This window comes from Perca fluviatilis, chromosome 24, assembly GCF_010015445.1.
Source record: "Perca fluviatilis chromosome 24, GENO_Pfluv_1.0, whole genome shotgun sequence".
In the NCBI taxonomy this organism is placed as follows: Eukaryota; Metazoa; Chordata; class Actinopteri; order Perciformes; family Percidae; genus Perca; species Perca fluviatilis.
Window position 1 is genome coordinate 2,209,095 of NC_053135.1, and position 16,569 is coordinate 2,225,663.

Consider the following 16,569-nt stretch of genomic DNA (forward strand, 5'->3'; position numbering starts at 1 on the left):
TTCCTTATACGTTTTCTTTCCTTCTTTGGTTTTTCTTCTGTCCTTTCTTTTTCTCTTTTTCTTTTTTTTTTTTTTTTTTTTTTTTTTTTTTTTCCTACTTTCTTTTTTTCCTTTCTTTCCTTACTAATTCCTATCCTTCATCTAATCCTTCCTTTTCTACCTTTCTTTCTTCTATACTTTTCTTCTGTGCTTCTTTCATACCTACAATCTGTCCATGTCAAACTTCCCTTTTTTTTTTTTTTTTTTAAAAAAAAAAAAAATATTTTTTTTATATTTTTTTTTTTTTTTTTTTTTTTTTTTTTTTTTTTTTTTTTTTTTTTTTAAAATAATTTTTTTTTTTTTTTATATATTTTTTTACTTACTTTCTTATCATTTTTTTTTTTTTTTTTTTTTTTTTTTTTTTTTTTTTTTTTTTTTTTTTTTTTTTTTTTTTTTTTTTTTTTTTTTTTGACAGAATGGTTGTATTTCATCTATTTCATTTGGTATGCAGTGGCCAGGTTTATGTCTTTGTACTGCAGCGTTGATCTCGTCTTCTGTCTGTATATTTGACTTGTGGTGTTTGTGATTTGGTGAACTGACATTTTCAGGGAATGATTAGAGTTTCATTTACTTTAAAATAAAGTGCTAAACATTGTATTTATTATTTAAAGTTGGCTTCACTTGTTGTTGCTTTGTTTCTGTCCTCTGCAGAGCTGTTGCTCTCGACAGGAACAACTTTATCTCATGAGTTTGAACACTGCTCTGTTTATCGCAAGTCATCTGACAATCGGCTCTATTTATAACCTCAGAACACACACACCCACACAATAGAGCAATTGACCACATGAAACCCTGACTCAGTGCATGTTTTTCTTTTTTTCTTCATTGGAGCAGATGAATAATGGAAAAGTGCTTTTAGCGGCAACACATCTTCTGAATCAAACAGAGAAAAAATAAATATCCAGCTGAAAGTTAATCGTCCAAATAGGAGCATAATAAGGCGTTAACTGATTTCGGTTTGTGATCGCCTGACAAATGTAATGCAGTAAAAGTTCAGTATTTCCCTCTGAGATGTAGAAGAGTACGAGTAGAAAGGAGCAGAACGTTTCCCTCTCTAAGATAAAAGGTCTAACTTCTCCTACCTGCCAACCTTAACTGTGCTTCTCAGTATTTTAATATGACGTTATAAAACCTGTTGGTTAGGGTGAGAGAAAAATGGAAAACAATCATTTCTTTAAGCAGTTATGAAAGATGAGCCGTGCACACGTTTGAGCTGCGTTTTCACTTTTTATTGCATATAATCCAAAGTGCTTTTGTCTGACAAGAAGAAAGTTCAGTGGTATTAGTGGTTCTGTCACAATAAAAGGTGAAAAAATGGACACTGAGCAGGTTTTTAATACATGTTCAACACAGCACACGTTTATATATTAGGGCTGCTTCCTCTCAGACAATTAGTCGACCAATCGGTCGCTTTAGTCTTAGTCCATGAAGAGTTTTGTCATTTTTTATGCTTTTTCATGCTGAATGATTTATTTCCAAGAAACCTCTGAGGACATCTCTGGTAAACAAGATTTAAAGTGGTGCTTTAACATGATTCTTTGTGGAGATCTGTCGATTAAATCAATTAATCCATTAGTCGACACAAAATCGTTTTGTTGGTTAGTCGACTAAGAAGATCTTTAGTCGAGGACAGCCCTAATATATATGTATATGTGTACGTATATATATATATACAAAGAGTCATATAACCATTTTCCTCACATGAAAGCATTTCCAGGCGGTGAGGAGTTAAACAAATACTGCTCTGTGAAAAAAAGGCACATACAGGCACGAGAAGATACAGCACGACATCTAACGGCAACAGCAGTGAGAGAAATACAGTGGAGTCTACTTTCTTTCTTTCTTTCTTTCTGGACCATCTGGGTCAATATAACTTACCATTGATCCCAGATTAGCACCTCAATCTGCCTGAGAGCAACTCCATCAACACGGTACCTATAGAATGAATACTTTGAGAATGAATACACACACTGACGGTACCACTGTGGTTAAAGTATCCAGCTGCTGACGTTTAAAACTACATCACGTTTTGGACTTTTTAAGCTGGAAAGGTTCAGGTTTGTTTTACTCTCTAACATCCTTCTTATCCTGCCTCCACCTCCTCCTCCTCTTCTTCATTACAGTCTCAGAAACGTGAGGATAGGAGGAGAAAACTTACTACAAAAGGTGTCGTTTTGTTTTAGAAATGTTGAATTTGTTGGGTAAATTTAATCCAAAATACTTCCATTTTTAGAAATAAATAGAAAACACTACCTGAGGTTGGTTATTCAGCATCTATATGATATAATATACAAAATACTTTTTGTAATAGTGTAAATTTAAATGTGTTCACAAAGAAACAATTCGCACATCCAACAAGTCGATGCACTTGCGTTGGATTATATCTCAGACTTGAAGAAGGAAAGAAGAAGAAAGGAAAATACTCTTGACGAAGGTGCAGAGGGGCTGAACTTGTAAAATAGAACAGAAAAAGATTTTCCTTCTTCAAGTCAAAAGTGTTAAAATGACCCATTAAAAAAATAAATGATGCTTTTTTAATCAGAGAGGCTGCTACTTCCAAACTGGTCCAGTTTGAAGAGTTCAGAAAACACAGTGACCGATTTATGGAATATATTTATATGAAAACCAGCGTGACGAACAGAAATCCAGCTTAAATTCACAGCTGGCGTTTTCCTGAGGATGTGTAACTTTTTCGGTGTTCCTGACCTGACTGAGTTGTGTTTTGTTGGATTGAACATGTGTGGGACTCTAAAGCTCCCAGAGAGAGAACATGAGACAGAGTGAGACATTCATATTCCTTTCATGTTCAGGATAATCAAACTAATGAGTTGGCACATGGACGCGCCTTCGCGTGCATATTAACGGAACAAGCCCATATGTCCTGAACGTGAAAATGGTGTGGAAGCTAGCTGGAATATGATATTTGAGTTTGTTGAACACAGCAGGGAAATTAAAGAATGTGCAAAGACGCTTATACAGAACTATACAGAACGAGGTAAGGCTAATATCTGGAATATTAAAGCATGTAAACACAGACGGAGACAAAAGAAAGCTGAATAAAATACCAAGGTAATCTCGGTCTTCCTGACCTTCGAGATGCTGAATGTGACGGTTTGGAATTGAATGTATGTCACTCTTTCTTCTTTTTTAAAGTGTACAAACTTCATTACCCATAAATCATTTCATGTGAAGGTGTCAAACTCGCTTCTTCTGGACGGAGCGCTTGTTTGCAACAATTTAGTTTTGAAATCTGCTCTGAGGTTTGATGTGAATCTCCCCAGGTTTGGTGAGCAGAGTTACCAAAAACAGAAAGCAGTTGAGGTCCAGAGGAACTTTTTACAAATCAAACTCACCTAAACTCAGCCCTGTTTATTGCACCAGAAACTAGGTTTCTCAGAGTTAGTTGACGTGTTTTCAACACAGTCGGGACAAAATAAAAAAAGACGTCCTGCAGGAACACTTCCTGTTTTTAAAGACCCCCAGGTGCTCTTCTCTCTCTGCGACCACGGCAACAGGTTTCACAGTATTTGTGGTTTTGGGGCTTAGCCTTTGTTATCGACAGCAACGGGCAGCAGAGGGACCGCCGCCTCGCCTCTCTCAGCCTCGCCTCCGTCTTTCATCACGTCTGTCCTGGCTCGGCTGTCGGCCAGCTTCTTCTTCTTGGCCTCCTTCTCCCGTGCGTCTGATTTGGACCTGGGGAGAGGCGGGAACTCGCGGCCGTACGCCGGCGGCGGCAGGCAGGGCACCAGGTGCACCTCGCCGCTTTCATTCATGAGCTGCACGCAGGTGTAGAAGCTCTGTGGCGAGCAGCTGGTGGCGTCAGGAGTAGCGTCGGGAGCAGGGAGGCGTGGATGCCCCATCACGCTGTACTCCGTCCCCGGCAGAGACACGATCTCTGGCCGCAGCCACGGCGCCGACACGTCCAGCGTCGGGGCGAAGGCGTCGGGCGGCGAGGAGCAGTAGGGCGGCAGGCTATGCACGTACAACGTCAGCTGCTTGGCTGTGAGCTTGCAATGGGCCGCCATAGGCGTCACGCTGCCGCACGGCGCCATCAGGGCGTCCCTCTCCTGGTCCGTGGGCTCTCCCGGGACGCCGCAGTCCTTCGGCGGGGCCAGATAGACGTCATTGGCGCTGACGTGTTCCCAGACCTCCTCTGTGTAGCTCGGGGGTCTGTAGCTGTGGAAGTTACTGAAGTGACGGTTGACTTCATCCAAGTTCCCCTTCTGGGGGCGGAAGAGAGGGAGAGAGAAGAAAAGATAAATGAAAAGAAAATACAAATTAAAGAAGGAATGTGTAAGCAAAAACGGAGAGAAAAGAGCAATCACACAGTAAAAAAGTAGGAATGAAAGGCGAGAAAGAGAAAGCAGAAGAGGGTGATAGGTACGAAGAGAAAGGAGGAGAAAGGAGAGGAGTTGGAGAAAATAAAAAAATAAAATGAAGAAAATTTAGGAGAAGAAAGAGGGAATGGAGCAAATGAGGAGGAGGAAAAGAAGAGAGAAAACTAAATGTACGGGGGAGAAGAGAAAGAAAAGGATGTATTATACAAGAAAAGATGGAGAGAAATTAAAGGGAGAGAAGAATGGAAATGAGACAAAGGAATAAAATAAGTGTGTGTGTGTTTGTGTGTGTGTGTGTGTGTGTGTGTGTGTGTGTGTGTGTGTGTGTGTGTGTGTGTGTGTGTGTGTGTGTGTGTGTGTGTGTGTGTGTGTGTTACCTTCAGGAGCAGCGGGTCGATGCCGAGGATCCGCGGCTTTGGAATGGGCGGCAGGAAGTAGTCTTTTATTCTGAAGAGACGAAGTATCCTCAGATTAGATAGTATTATTAGTATAGATAGTATTAGTAGTATAGATAGTATTACTACTCAAGCGTGAACTCATTTTCAGTCACATGCTTCTACTTTCACACCCCAGGAAGGTTTTTACATTCTAAGGTTTTTTTTCATTTGTATATTTTAACATTAGAACTATAATGTCACTATAATATAGATGATAGGTTTTGTCTCTCTGAGCCAACAATCTCCAGTTCAGCAGCACTTACACACACCCAACTTTCCTTTTTCATTCCTCTCTATAGTCTGAAAGCTTTTACACAGGGCTGCATTCACATATCATTCACAGCCTGATTTATACAACTTTTCATTCATAAAAACATGTAGAGAATTATTTTTATGACTGAAGTATTTCCTGATGTATGGAGTGATAAAAAGAGATATCCAAAACCCCGCTGTAAAAACCTTTGACTCTATTATTTTAACAAAATGAATCCAGATGTATGCAAAGTAGGACACATTTATAAAGAAAAAGCTTCATTTTCTTCACAAAGGAGAGGTGTGTGTTGCCTTCTAATCTTTATTTGTACATTTAAACAAGACATTTTAGAAAACTTAATAACAGATAAAATGTGTCTTAATGTAAGTAATCAACTTATGAAGTTTCATGGTGACGTTAGTTAAAATATTTCCCCCATTCACCCTTAGTGTCTCTCTTAAATATAAAAAGCATATAAACTCTTCCTCACCTCTTGCTTTGTGGAACGATACCGAAGGCGAAAACCAGCAGAGCCACGACCCCGACTCCTGTCACCAGGATCAGCACCAGGAGTTTCCCTGCAGGTTTAAACCACACACACACGCACACCGCACGCACACCACACACACACACACACACACACACACACACACACACATACACACACACATCAGCACCAGGAGTTTCCCTGCAGGTTTTAACCACACATCATTGGGACAGCCGCATAAAAAAACTCCACAGAATCTGCCGATTGCTTCAACATAAACGTTACAGTTACATTTCATTATAAAAACTTTCATAACAACAACAACTCGGCAGTCAATCCTAAAAAAAACGTAATTAATCGTTATCATGGTGCCATCTCTGCTGTCATGGAAACAGGCGGCGTACCTGCAGGCGGCCTGGCGGGGATGCTCATCAGCCGCGTGGAGCTCCAGTCGCTCCACAGGCCGTAGTTGTGCGAGCGGCAGCGAACCCGCACCACGTAGTCTCCGACGGGGAGGCCCAGCAGCTCCACGTGGGGCTCCCGCACAGGATACTTCACCTGCACACACACACACACACACACACACACACACACGCACACGCACACACACACACACACACACACACACACACACACACACGCACACGCACACACACCTATCACATACTGTGTATATCACCGATCAAACTGTCTGATCACGTGGAATTAGTATCAGATTTATAACTCTTTATTCTTTACATTTCTGAGGACACAAAACACTCAACAAACAGCAATTATGTACTAGGAAATCAAATCCCTTCATTTCTTTGGCATAAAGCAGCATTGATAGTGATGTAATAAAGGCATTTTTAAGGATTTTGTGATGTAATAAAGGCATTTTTAAGGATTTTAAAACCAATTTGGGAGGTTTTAAATGGTAAACTCCAGTTAGAATTAACCGAATAACATCAATAACAGCTAATTGAAAGGGTCTTAATTAACAAGCCAGAAGTTTTAATGCTAATAGTACATTTTACCCATTAGGTTTTTACCCATAAAAAAATTACAATCTAGTGTAACCCTGTGACAAAGTAACAAAGCCTTTCCTTTGTACATTTTGAGTGTTTTTACTCATAATAACACCTTAAATGCGGAAAGTTAAGCCAGATTCAACTTTTGGCGAAACGCAACCCGACGTCCTGCTGCGGTGGCCAGTCATGTGACCGGCGCTCAGACTTGTCAGAGTGTTTTGAGGCGGTGTGAGAGTCCCGTACAGGAAATAGGAAACATCACTGCCTCTATCTCTGCCACAAGACAAGTTTTTTAAAACACCAAACACAAGCTGTGAGCTGCCCAGGAGTTTGTGGAACAGCTGACTGTTTCCTCTGTCCCTCCGTCTCTTTTCTTTCTCTCTTTCTCCGGAAAATGAAGCTGCCTTCAAGTGCGGTCGAAAACGGAGATCTATAAACCATCTGACGGAAAACAGTAACTGTGACATATAAAGTCGACTTGTGCTCCACTGTGGGGGGTTAAAGAACACAACAGGATGTCACACAAATGGGGGATTTAAGTGACACTCCCACAGCCGCACAACCCTGTGGCGAATCGCCGGATCACTTTTCTGGTCTCAACGTACCCGTCTACGTCTCTCTGACAGCTGCAGTTCATCAACTTAAATTGAATATATCTTTTGTTATCAGCTCAACGACAGACCAACTTTTAGCCATTGTCAGTTCATCTTTCTTCCTCTTGCCTACTTTATCAGACAAATGAAATCATTATTAGTGCCTGTACCTTCCAGTTGTCGCTGTCAGTGACCCTCCTGTACTGCAGCTCGTACACCAGCGTGATCCAGCCGTACTGCAGGTGCGAGGGCTCCGGGTACGTCCAGGACAGCAGCGCGTTGTGGCCCATTTCATCCCCGCCGGCATCCGTCAGCACGTAGGTCAGATTCACCGGCGCTTCGGTCTGAACTGCGGACCACACAGACACACACAGAGATGTTTTTGAATGCTTCTGCACGCTTACAAACTCCTCATATGCTCGCAGAAATCCTCTCTGGTGGAGGCCCTGAAGATGATTTATGTATAATGTATTTATGTATTATGTTTACCATTACTTATTCATACATGAAGTGAATTAACTGCTTCACAAGGCATGTTGTTGTAAATCTTTTAAATCTTTAAAACTGAGCAGGATGTGTTGTTGAAATGACATGATGTCCTCTATAATTCATGCAGCAGGGAAAAACCTTGTTTACTTCACTTGTTTAACCTCCTGGGGTTCATTTATTATTCATATTATGTATGTTTATATTTACAGATATGCTTCTTTTTACTTTAAACTGCTGCATGCTCATGCTATCATGCAATATATTACTCTGGGTTTCTTTTGGCAAGTTGTTCTTACTCCTCAAACCATCACATTTAAATTGGTGTAAGTCAGTTACAGTTTCATTTTTATTTTACCTTTGCATTACCCTCAATAAATACAATATAACTGTGTTTTCCATGTCCTACTTAAGGGCTACTCTTACTTTTCAATTTTATTGTTTTATTCCAATTTAAATATTTGAATCCTGTATAAAGATGAGGCTTGAATAATCATTGTGGTGTTAAACACACGTTCAAAGTGAGTACCAGGCTGCATTTTAGACTTAGATAACCAATCATTTAGTCTATCTTGGGAAAACAAATCAACAACTATTGACAGTTAATTCGTTATCTGCTTCTTATCTCTGTTTAACATGATTATAGTTTAAAAATGTTTGTTTTTGAGCGTTGAAACATTTATTTATAGACTTAAGTATTGACTGATAATAAAAAAACAATCCTCCGATGCGGTTATTTTCTATCAACACGTGAGGAATGACTTTTCAGTCTCACAGCAGCCTGTGGAACGGCGAGGGCGCCGCTCTCTCTAGCTGCAGGCGGGGGATGGATTGAACGACGTCCCTGACCTCCTCTCAACAACTGATTTCTACAGCACATGGATGCACACACGAGGCTGCATATACAGTACAGGCCAAAAGTTTGGACACACCTTTTTACCTTTTTGCGACTGCACTTGGGGACACATTCAAAGTTTTCGCAATTTTCCGGACTGAATGACCTTCATTTGTTAAAGTAATGATGGCCACTCGTTTCTCTTTACTTAGCTGATTGGTTCTTGCCATAATATGAATTCTAACAGTTGTCCAATCGGGCTGTGTATCAACCTGACTTCTGCACAACACAACTGATGGTCCCAACCCCATTAATAAGGGAAAATCTTTCACTAATGAACCCTGACAAAGCACACCTGTGAAGGTAAAACCATTTCAGGTGACTACCTCATGAAGCTCATTGAGAGAACACCAAGGGTTTGCAGAGTTATCAAAAAAAGCAAAGGGTGGCTACTTTGAAGAATCTAAAATATAAGACATGTTTTCAGTTATTTCACACTTTTTTGTTAAGTACATAATTCCATATGTGTTCATTCATAGTTTTGATGCCTTCAGTGAGAATCTACAATGTAAATAGTCATGAAAATAAAGAAACACATTGAATGAGAAGGTGTGTCCAAACTTTTGGCCTGTACTGTACATATACACATATATATATATATATATATATATATATATATATATATATATATATATATATATGACACACAGCAGACCTCCAACTCTGCTGCGACTCAAAGCAGCCGTAGTCTCTAATAAATGAGATTAAGCTCTGGCAGAGGATTTGTGCTGTTTTCATACAGAATCTCCTCCCAAGTGAGAGCAGGATTAAAGTGCTTTTCAACGCATGCATTCACGTCACGAACAGGTTTTTAAAAGAATGTCACTCAAGGAAGTAATGACACTGTATGTAAATGTTGAATTTAAGAATAAAGAAGTGTAGAAACACTGCTAAAAATAAAAAAAAAGTTCCACACAATATGACAGCTGGCTATAATGTATTGAGATAAAGTGGAAGCATACCGTATGATGTATAATGAATTATGAGCTAGAACAGCACCTCCTCACTGTGCCTGATGCAACATTTATACATGTGTATTACTGTTATGTACAGGTTTGTGTGTACCTGTGGTAGCAGTAGTTGCTTTAAGCCTCACTCAAAAATCTTCAAATCCATCTTTTACACAACTATCACCTTCAAAACGACAGTTTGGAGAATCAGATCGAGCCTGTCGACATCCCCACCCGTCCTTACCTATCTCTGCCACGTCCAGGCAGTGCTCCTGGGAAGTGTAGTTCCTGTGGGCGGTGACGGCGGTCACGTTCAAGCAGTAGATCTTCCAAATGGACGTGTGGCTGCTGTCGAAGTGGCAGCTGTTGGCGCCGGCGCTGACGTAGTCCGGACACTCGTGTTTGGGCCCCTTACTGTGAACATGAGAGGAGAGTTTATATATGATGTCACCTTGGCTCAGGGCTGTTTCCTGTTTGGACAGCAGATCTCTGTCCCCCCATTTTCAATTTCTTTTGTTTATATAAAAAAATAAATCACTTTATTTGCCTCTTTCAATTTCCATTTTTCATTTATATTCTACCTTAAAATAAACTGTCTTAAAGGATTGTTTTTGTTGTCAAAAGCTTGTTTTAAAACTCCAGCTTTGCGTTGCACATAAGATTGGAGCCATACGTCAACACAGCCGCCATTCTGAGACGAACATGCCGTGCCTCCGGATGCACGTGTGTCTTGTTTTGAGTCAGGAGGTTTATAGGCTTTCTACAGGAAAGGTAAATGCTTTTCAGACAGGTTTAATTTTTTTAATTGCAGGCAAGTTCTCCCAGATACATTCAACAAATCTTTTATGTTTTCTTCAGATATTCATTAGCATTCACCCAAGGACTATTTGTCGTACATCAAGACATACATTTTTTAAATCCCATATACACGTAGAGGTGGAATTCATTGAATGAGACACTAAAAACATGAGCTTCCTTGCCAGCCTTTAGGTCACAGCTAAAGAAGCTTCTCATTTCATCTTAAAGCTTTAAGCAGGAAACTTCTGTTGTATTTATTGTCTGACTCTAGGTCTGATTTGGTCTTTTTACTTGCTTTAGTTTTTATAGATTGTGTCTGCTTGTTGTATGGATTTTTTTTTGAATTTGTATTAATGGAGGACTCTGAAAGGCCTTTAAAAATCTACTGTATGCACTTTGTGCAAATAAACTAAATGACCACACAGCAGATCTGGGACCAGAGTATCGGGGGCTAATTTAACTGTGTGTGTGTGTGTGTGTGTGTGTGTGTGTGTCTATATATATATATATATATATATATATATATATATATATATATATATATATATATATATATATACATACACATATATACATATATATATATATATACATATACATATACATACATATACATACATATACACATATACATACACATATACATATACATACATATATACATATACATACACACATATATATATATATATATACACGGTTATATCTTCTGTAAATTGAATCTCAGTACTCCATTATGGTCTAAATACTGTGACAAATACTAAATTCTCTATTATTTATTAATCTAATCTGTTGGATGTAATCTCACAAATTTCCAGAAACAACACCGAGGCCATTAACTGTTATTTATTGCTGTTTATTCCCAGTTGATTTTGGCCTTTTCTTATCACATCATCACAGATTTACACGCGTGGCTGCAGCACAACGAGATGACAATCGATGGAGCTGCGAGCCTCGTCGGGTCAGATGCACAATCCAATTTGTCCTGATTACTGGGAGCAGCTTCTTCGCTGTGTGTGCCATCTGGCACTGTGCTGAGTCCATGTGAGGCTGCGTTCACCAGTTCAGAGCAGTGCGTTAAAAGCTTCTCGCCGAGGGGGAGCACGACATATGAAACTGGATTTATATGACCCAGAAACTTTAGTCTACTTTTGATCTGAGTTCTTAATTCAAATGAACAGAAAATGTATTGCTGCAGCAAAGAAACATATTCTAAACTTAATAAACTTTGTGTTAACAGTTTGTGGTTGCTCCTTCCTGCTTCAACAACTTTCCATAATGTTGCCAGACACTTAGAATAATAATCTGAGCCTGTCAGTAGTAAAAAATGAACTTTTAGCGGTCACACACTGACGGTGAACAATTGCCTCGAGTGGTTACATTGCAGCTTGGTTCCAGGTTGAAAAATGCCAAAGTTACCCTTTATAGTCCTCAGGAAATTATACATTTAAACACATGCATTGAGCAAACTCAATGTGCAAGATCAAGATTGTGCGATACAATCAAAAGCTCCAGAACAAATACAAAATGGACCTTATGGCAGATTTTGCAGACATTCTTTGAAGGTGTTTACTTATAGGAAAGATTTTTTTTAGGGTTGAATCACTGTTTTTGTTGTTGTCACTGACATCAAATACTTAAAGTCACTGTACAATCTCGAGCATCCCTGTTTCCTTCTCTTTTTAGAGAACAGCAGGCAACAAAAGTTCTTACAGAGTTGATTGTTTCTATTTTAGACAAACTGAATTATGAACTGGAAGCGATTAATAACAGTTGCACCGTAAAACAATTTCTCCAGGGACATTTGGATCAGCGGCAATTTATTTTTGAAAGGTCTGTGCTGATTAAATCTGAGCTCTCAGGCTTCCTTATCAAACAGGTTGCCTGGGAACCAAAAACAAACACTTTTAGTGGACGGAAACTGATGGTAAACATCTGTCCTATAGGGTTACACTGCAGCTTGTTTCGTGGCTGCCGGTTACAGCGTTCTTGCTAAATCCTGGAGCAATTTCAAAGATTTTTGTTCACATTAATCATGAGTAAATGTAGCCTGGTTTGTGTGTGTGTGTTGCGTACGTACTCTTTGGAGTATGTAAGGACGTAGGTGACCTGCTCTCCCTCCGTCAGGTTGTCCAGCGGATGCCACCAGCAGGAGAAGTCCTCCATGTTGGGCGAGCGGCAGTGGTAGATGTGAGGCCTCGTTGTCATGACAAGCTCCTCTGCAAAAAGAAAAAATAAATATCACAAAGTCGAGTCAGTCGGCACACAAACATTTTATTTCTCAGTTTAATACGTATAAGCTTCAAGAAATAAAAGCAAAACGCAATACATAAATGTCCGCCTCTTTCTTTGGTGTACAGTTGATATAATTCAGGTTCTCTGTGGTTTTAAATTAGCAAAGAAATGCTTGCTCAGTACTGCATGTTGGCCCACAAGATAAATGTGAGGATTTACTGGATATGAAGGCAGTTGAGGCAGTGTTAGAGCAGCAAATCCACTGTTCTGCGAGGTAATATAACTTATGTCAAAGGAGTCTGGAGGCTCTGAAGGTATAAGCAAGGTATAAGCGCTGAAAATATTCTAAATATAGCGTACGCTCAAAGTGATCTAGATGTTTTTAGGTGTCTAAAACCAGTTTAGCTGCTGCCCCCGTCCACAGCAGGACGTTGCTTAGCTTCCGTGTCGGTTCTCCTGCCTGCTTCTCCAAACTGGGGGCGCGCCGTCCTCCGTCTACTGGAGCCAACACAGTGAATATGGAGAAGGAGCTCATACAACCACACTTCACAACATCTCAACTGTCCCTTTAAGTTAACCGCAGCTTCAGTGTCGACGACGTCGGTGATTTGTTGGAGGGAGAATTAAAAAGGACTAATGAAAATAAATAAACAGGAAAGAAAAATCCATCGTCCAACAGCCCTCTCTCCTCTCACTCACTTCTACAAACTCGATCTTCTAATTCTGTTTCACAGACACAGACACACACACACACACACACACACACACACACACACACACACACACACACACACACACACACACACACACACACACACACACACACACACACACACACACACACACACACACACACACACACAATCATCTAATCATCTGTGCGGTCCCATGACGGTGATTTAGACCAGCAGTGGAAAATTGATCGGCGTCTGAAAGCCGCAGGAAGTCCCAACAGTCCTGCCTGCTGTTGACTAACACGCTCATCAAGTGGAAGTGTGACTGACCTCGCAACATTTCATGTCTCAACTGAGACATTTTGTAGAAGATTATTCTTTTTATTTTATTTCACACTTAAATTTACAAGGAAATAACTTATTGCAAATATTTCGTATGAAATGAAACAGAAAAATGTATGATTTTATTTGTTTTTCATCTTTTTTTGAACGTCTGAATTTGTCTTGAATTTGTCTTGAATTAATTTTTTCTGGTTTGTCCCATTTCATTTCATCCCTGAACACATTTTTGCAAATTCCTCAATGGAAAATTATGATAAAATAAACAAATTCAAAGTTAATAAACAATTTACTAAACAACATTGAGAAAATAATCTCAACTCACGATCCTCACAAGCTCGTTACGGAGCTCTGAACTGTATCACGTGGTTAGGGAGATTGCTCCGTTATCATGAGAATGTGGATGTTCAAAGGTTGTTGTTTTTTTATCACTTCTGGACTTGTCGTCCATGATGAGCGAGTGAACTCCATCTTCTGATGAAGATACAGGTGAAAGGTCCAGAATGAGCTGTACTCAAGTGGACCTTAAGTTAAGAGCGTTTTGTCAAAACATCCGCTTCTATAGGAGTTGTGTATTTGTGAGTTTTTCCCTCAAATGGAAATACAAAGACTTTGTGTCCTCACCATCCTGTGAAAGAAAAGTCCTTGAGAGTACATTAAAGCAGCGAGACATCATGTGCCCTCTACGGATCGGAGCAGCGGGAGGCGAACAGTAATCCATGAGAGAATGCATGGATCTGCAGTCTGACGGCAGCAGGGAAACAAAGACCTGTTGTGTGTGCTGTAAGGAGCTCAGCGAGGGACTTTCTAATCAACAACCTGCACTTCTCAGAATTAAAGAAAAAAAAAAAAGGACGCAAGCTGGGCGCCAGTAAAGCTAGGCAAATACAAACCTGCAGCGAATCTGATTGGCCCGATTCACAGTGATGCTGGACGCCGTCTGTAACATCTGGGTTATTTTTAAAGTCTGGGTTTAAAAGCATTGAGGCGCCATGTGGACATAATGTAACAGGAGGCAACTTTTCATCACTATGAACATTTTTCTTAATATTTTAAGACTAACTTTTGTCATTTATTCTGTTTCATGTCATGAAAATCTAATTGTAAAGACAAACTCACTTTAGACAGATAATCCATCATGAATATTGTGTCGTCTTCATTTTTGTGTTCGTTTACTTTGAGGCGCCAAATGTGGATGGTTTTAAAATGCCTTCCAGGGGTCTGAGGGGTTATGGGGCCACAAGGAAACGCAAAACGACCACAAAGTATTTGCGGCAGTTTGGAGGATGAACGTTTATGGAACAAGCTAATGACTGTAGATAGAATGACAGACAGACAGACAGACAGACAGACAGACAGACAGACAGACAGACAGACAGACAGACATGGATATGAAACTGTGACTGAACAGAAACAGGCTGAGGTAATCAAACTTTTCATGTGGAACAACATCAGACAAATCTCAGTGAGACCCAGTCGAAACATGACGTGTGACAGATGGATACAGTGTGTGCTGACAGATAAAATGCTTATTTACAGCAGCAACAACTGATGTTGGGTTCAGACTCAACACTGTGCAGCTCTAAACTGGTTGTAAATGAAGAGAAATTCAAAAAGGTCATGAGTGACGCTGTGAGCTCATCGATATCTCCCCGCTGACACGTCCAGCCGAGCGGAAACTAAATATATACACACATATATACAGGATTTTGTACAGAAAAATGGCCATGAAGTCTGGTTTGACTACAATAAAAGGAAAATAAACCAACATTTTGATCTTTGACTCACCGCTCTGTCGCTCTCTGTAAGAGGCGTTCTGGGCGACGATTCTGCTGCTGCCCAACGGAGGAAGCAGAGAGAGCAGCAGCCACAGCATCCTGACGCCTTCTGTCCACCTGTCAACACAGACAACAACTTAAACACACCAGCTTAGGCCCAGGAAGATCCCACAGTGCTTTACTCACACGTTCTCATGTCAAACTATGGTAGGAACATGACCCAAAGACAACTGCACATTTGGATTTTAAAGGGCAGCAGCAGCTCTTTGAGTCCAAACACTGAGCAGCAGTGACACTTCCTTCAGTCATGAGACCCATCCCGCTTCATCAAATCAACAACAAGTCCAACAACAAACTTCCCCTTAAAAGTGCATACATTCCTAAAAATTACACCCCATTTTCTGTGAAACAGAGAAGAGAATAGAAAGACTGATTTAAGTCAACTTGGGGGACTTCCTCCCGCTTGATTCCCACAGTTGTAGCAAAACTGTCCTAAAATCTGTGATACCACAAAGGTAAGGCTGCCAATATTAACATGAAATCAGATTTTCAATTTGTGTGCACATGATGTGTGACCTAATTAAAACAAGCAGATTGAATGCTTTTTTTTTTTTTTGTTCAGGGTATATTAGATTATCCACTTTAAATTAAAATTTTCCTGATTGAATTTAACGGATGAGACACGGACAAAGCTGCCATACTGATAAAGAAATTCACTTTGCATTCTCAAATCGTTAGACAACCTAAACTTGAAAATTAAATTACAAACTTGACTTTTGCACTTACATTTTATGTATGCCATGATTTAAGCTTTAGTGTCTGTTAAAAATAAATGTAAATGTCCTTTTTGTCATGCTCCTATTTGAAACCTTTGATTAAGGCTTTGACTTCAACAGATTTTCTAAAAAGAAGCATAGAAAAAGTCTGTTATCATGGCAATTCAAAAGCTATTTATATATTATAAGTAAATGTACTCAAGTATGCAATGTAAAAGTACTTGAATCTCTAGATTGGGAGATTTTCATGGCGGACGTAAAGAAAGAAAAAAAAGTGATATACAATTCAGTGTTTCCCTGGCAGATTGGTTAAGAATTGGGGGCTCAATTTAAACTTTAAAGTTTCTTTAAATATTTATCAGTCACTTTTCAAAATCCTCTTCACATCGGCATAAATTGAATCCACCTCACAGTACTTCTTTAGGAAGAAAATAATCCGTTTTAAAGCTGGTTCAACACAAAAACACTGCAGCTGATTTGTT

General features: G+C 39.7%; 1 protein-coding gene across 2 annotated transcripts in view; it reads right to left on the bottom strand.

Moving 5' to 3' along the window:
* Positions 1–1,253: 1,253 nt before the first annotated feature.
* The window catches only part of LOC120554726 (prolactin receptor-like), a 28,067-nt gene continuing 12,751 nt past the window's right edge, over positions 1,254–16,569 (bottom strand). For both annotated transcript variants that reach the window (XM_039793733.1, XM_039793732.1), the window contains exons 2-9: positions 15,322–15,428; positions 12,366–12,504; positions 9,732–9,901; positions 7,327–7,505; positions 5,958–6,111; positions 5,557–5,644; positions 4,754–4,823; positions 1,254–4,262 (exon numbers count right to left, since the gene is read on the bottom strand). In XM_039793733.1, coding sequence (XP_039649667.1) covers positions 3,582–4,262; positions 4,754–4,823; positions 5,557–5,644; positions 5,958–6,111; positions 7,327–7,505; positions 9,732–9,901; positions 12,366–12,504; positions 15,322–15,409 — 1,569 coding nt within the window. In that variant the 5' untranslated portion in view covers positions 15,410–15,428 and the 3' untranslated portion in view covers positions 1,254–3,581. The remainder of the gene's footprint in view (positions 4,263–4,753; positions 4,824–5,556; positions 5,645–5,957; positions 6,112–7,326; positions 7,506–9,731; positions 9,902–12,365; positions 12,505–15,321; positions 15,429–16,569) is intronic.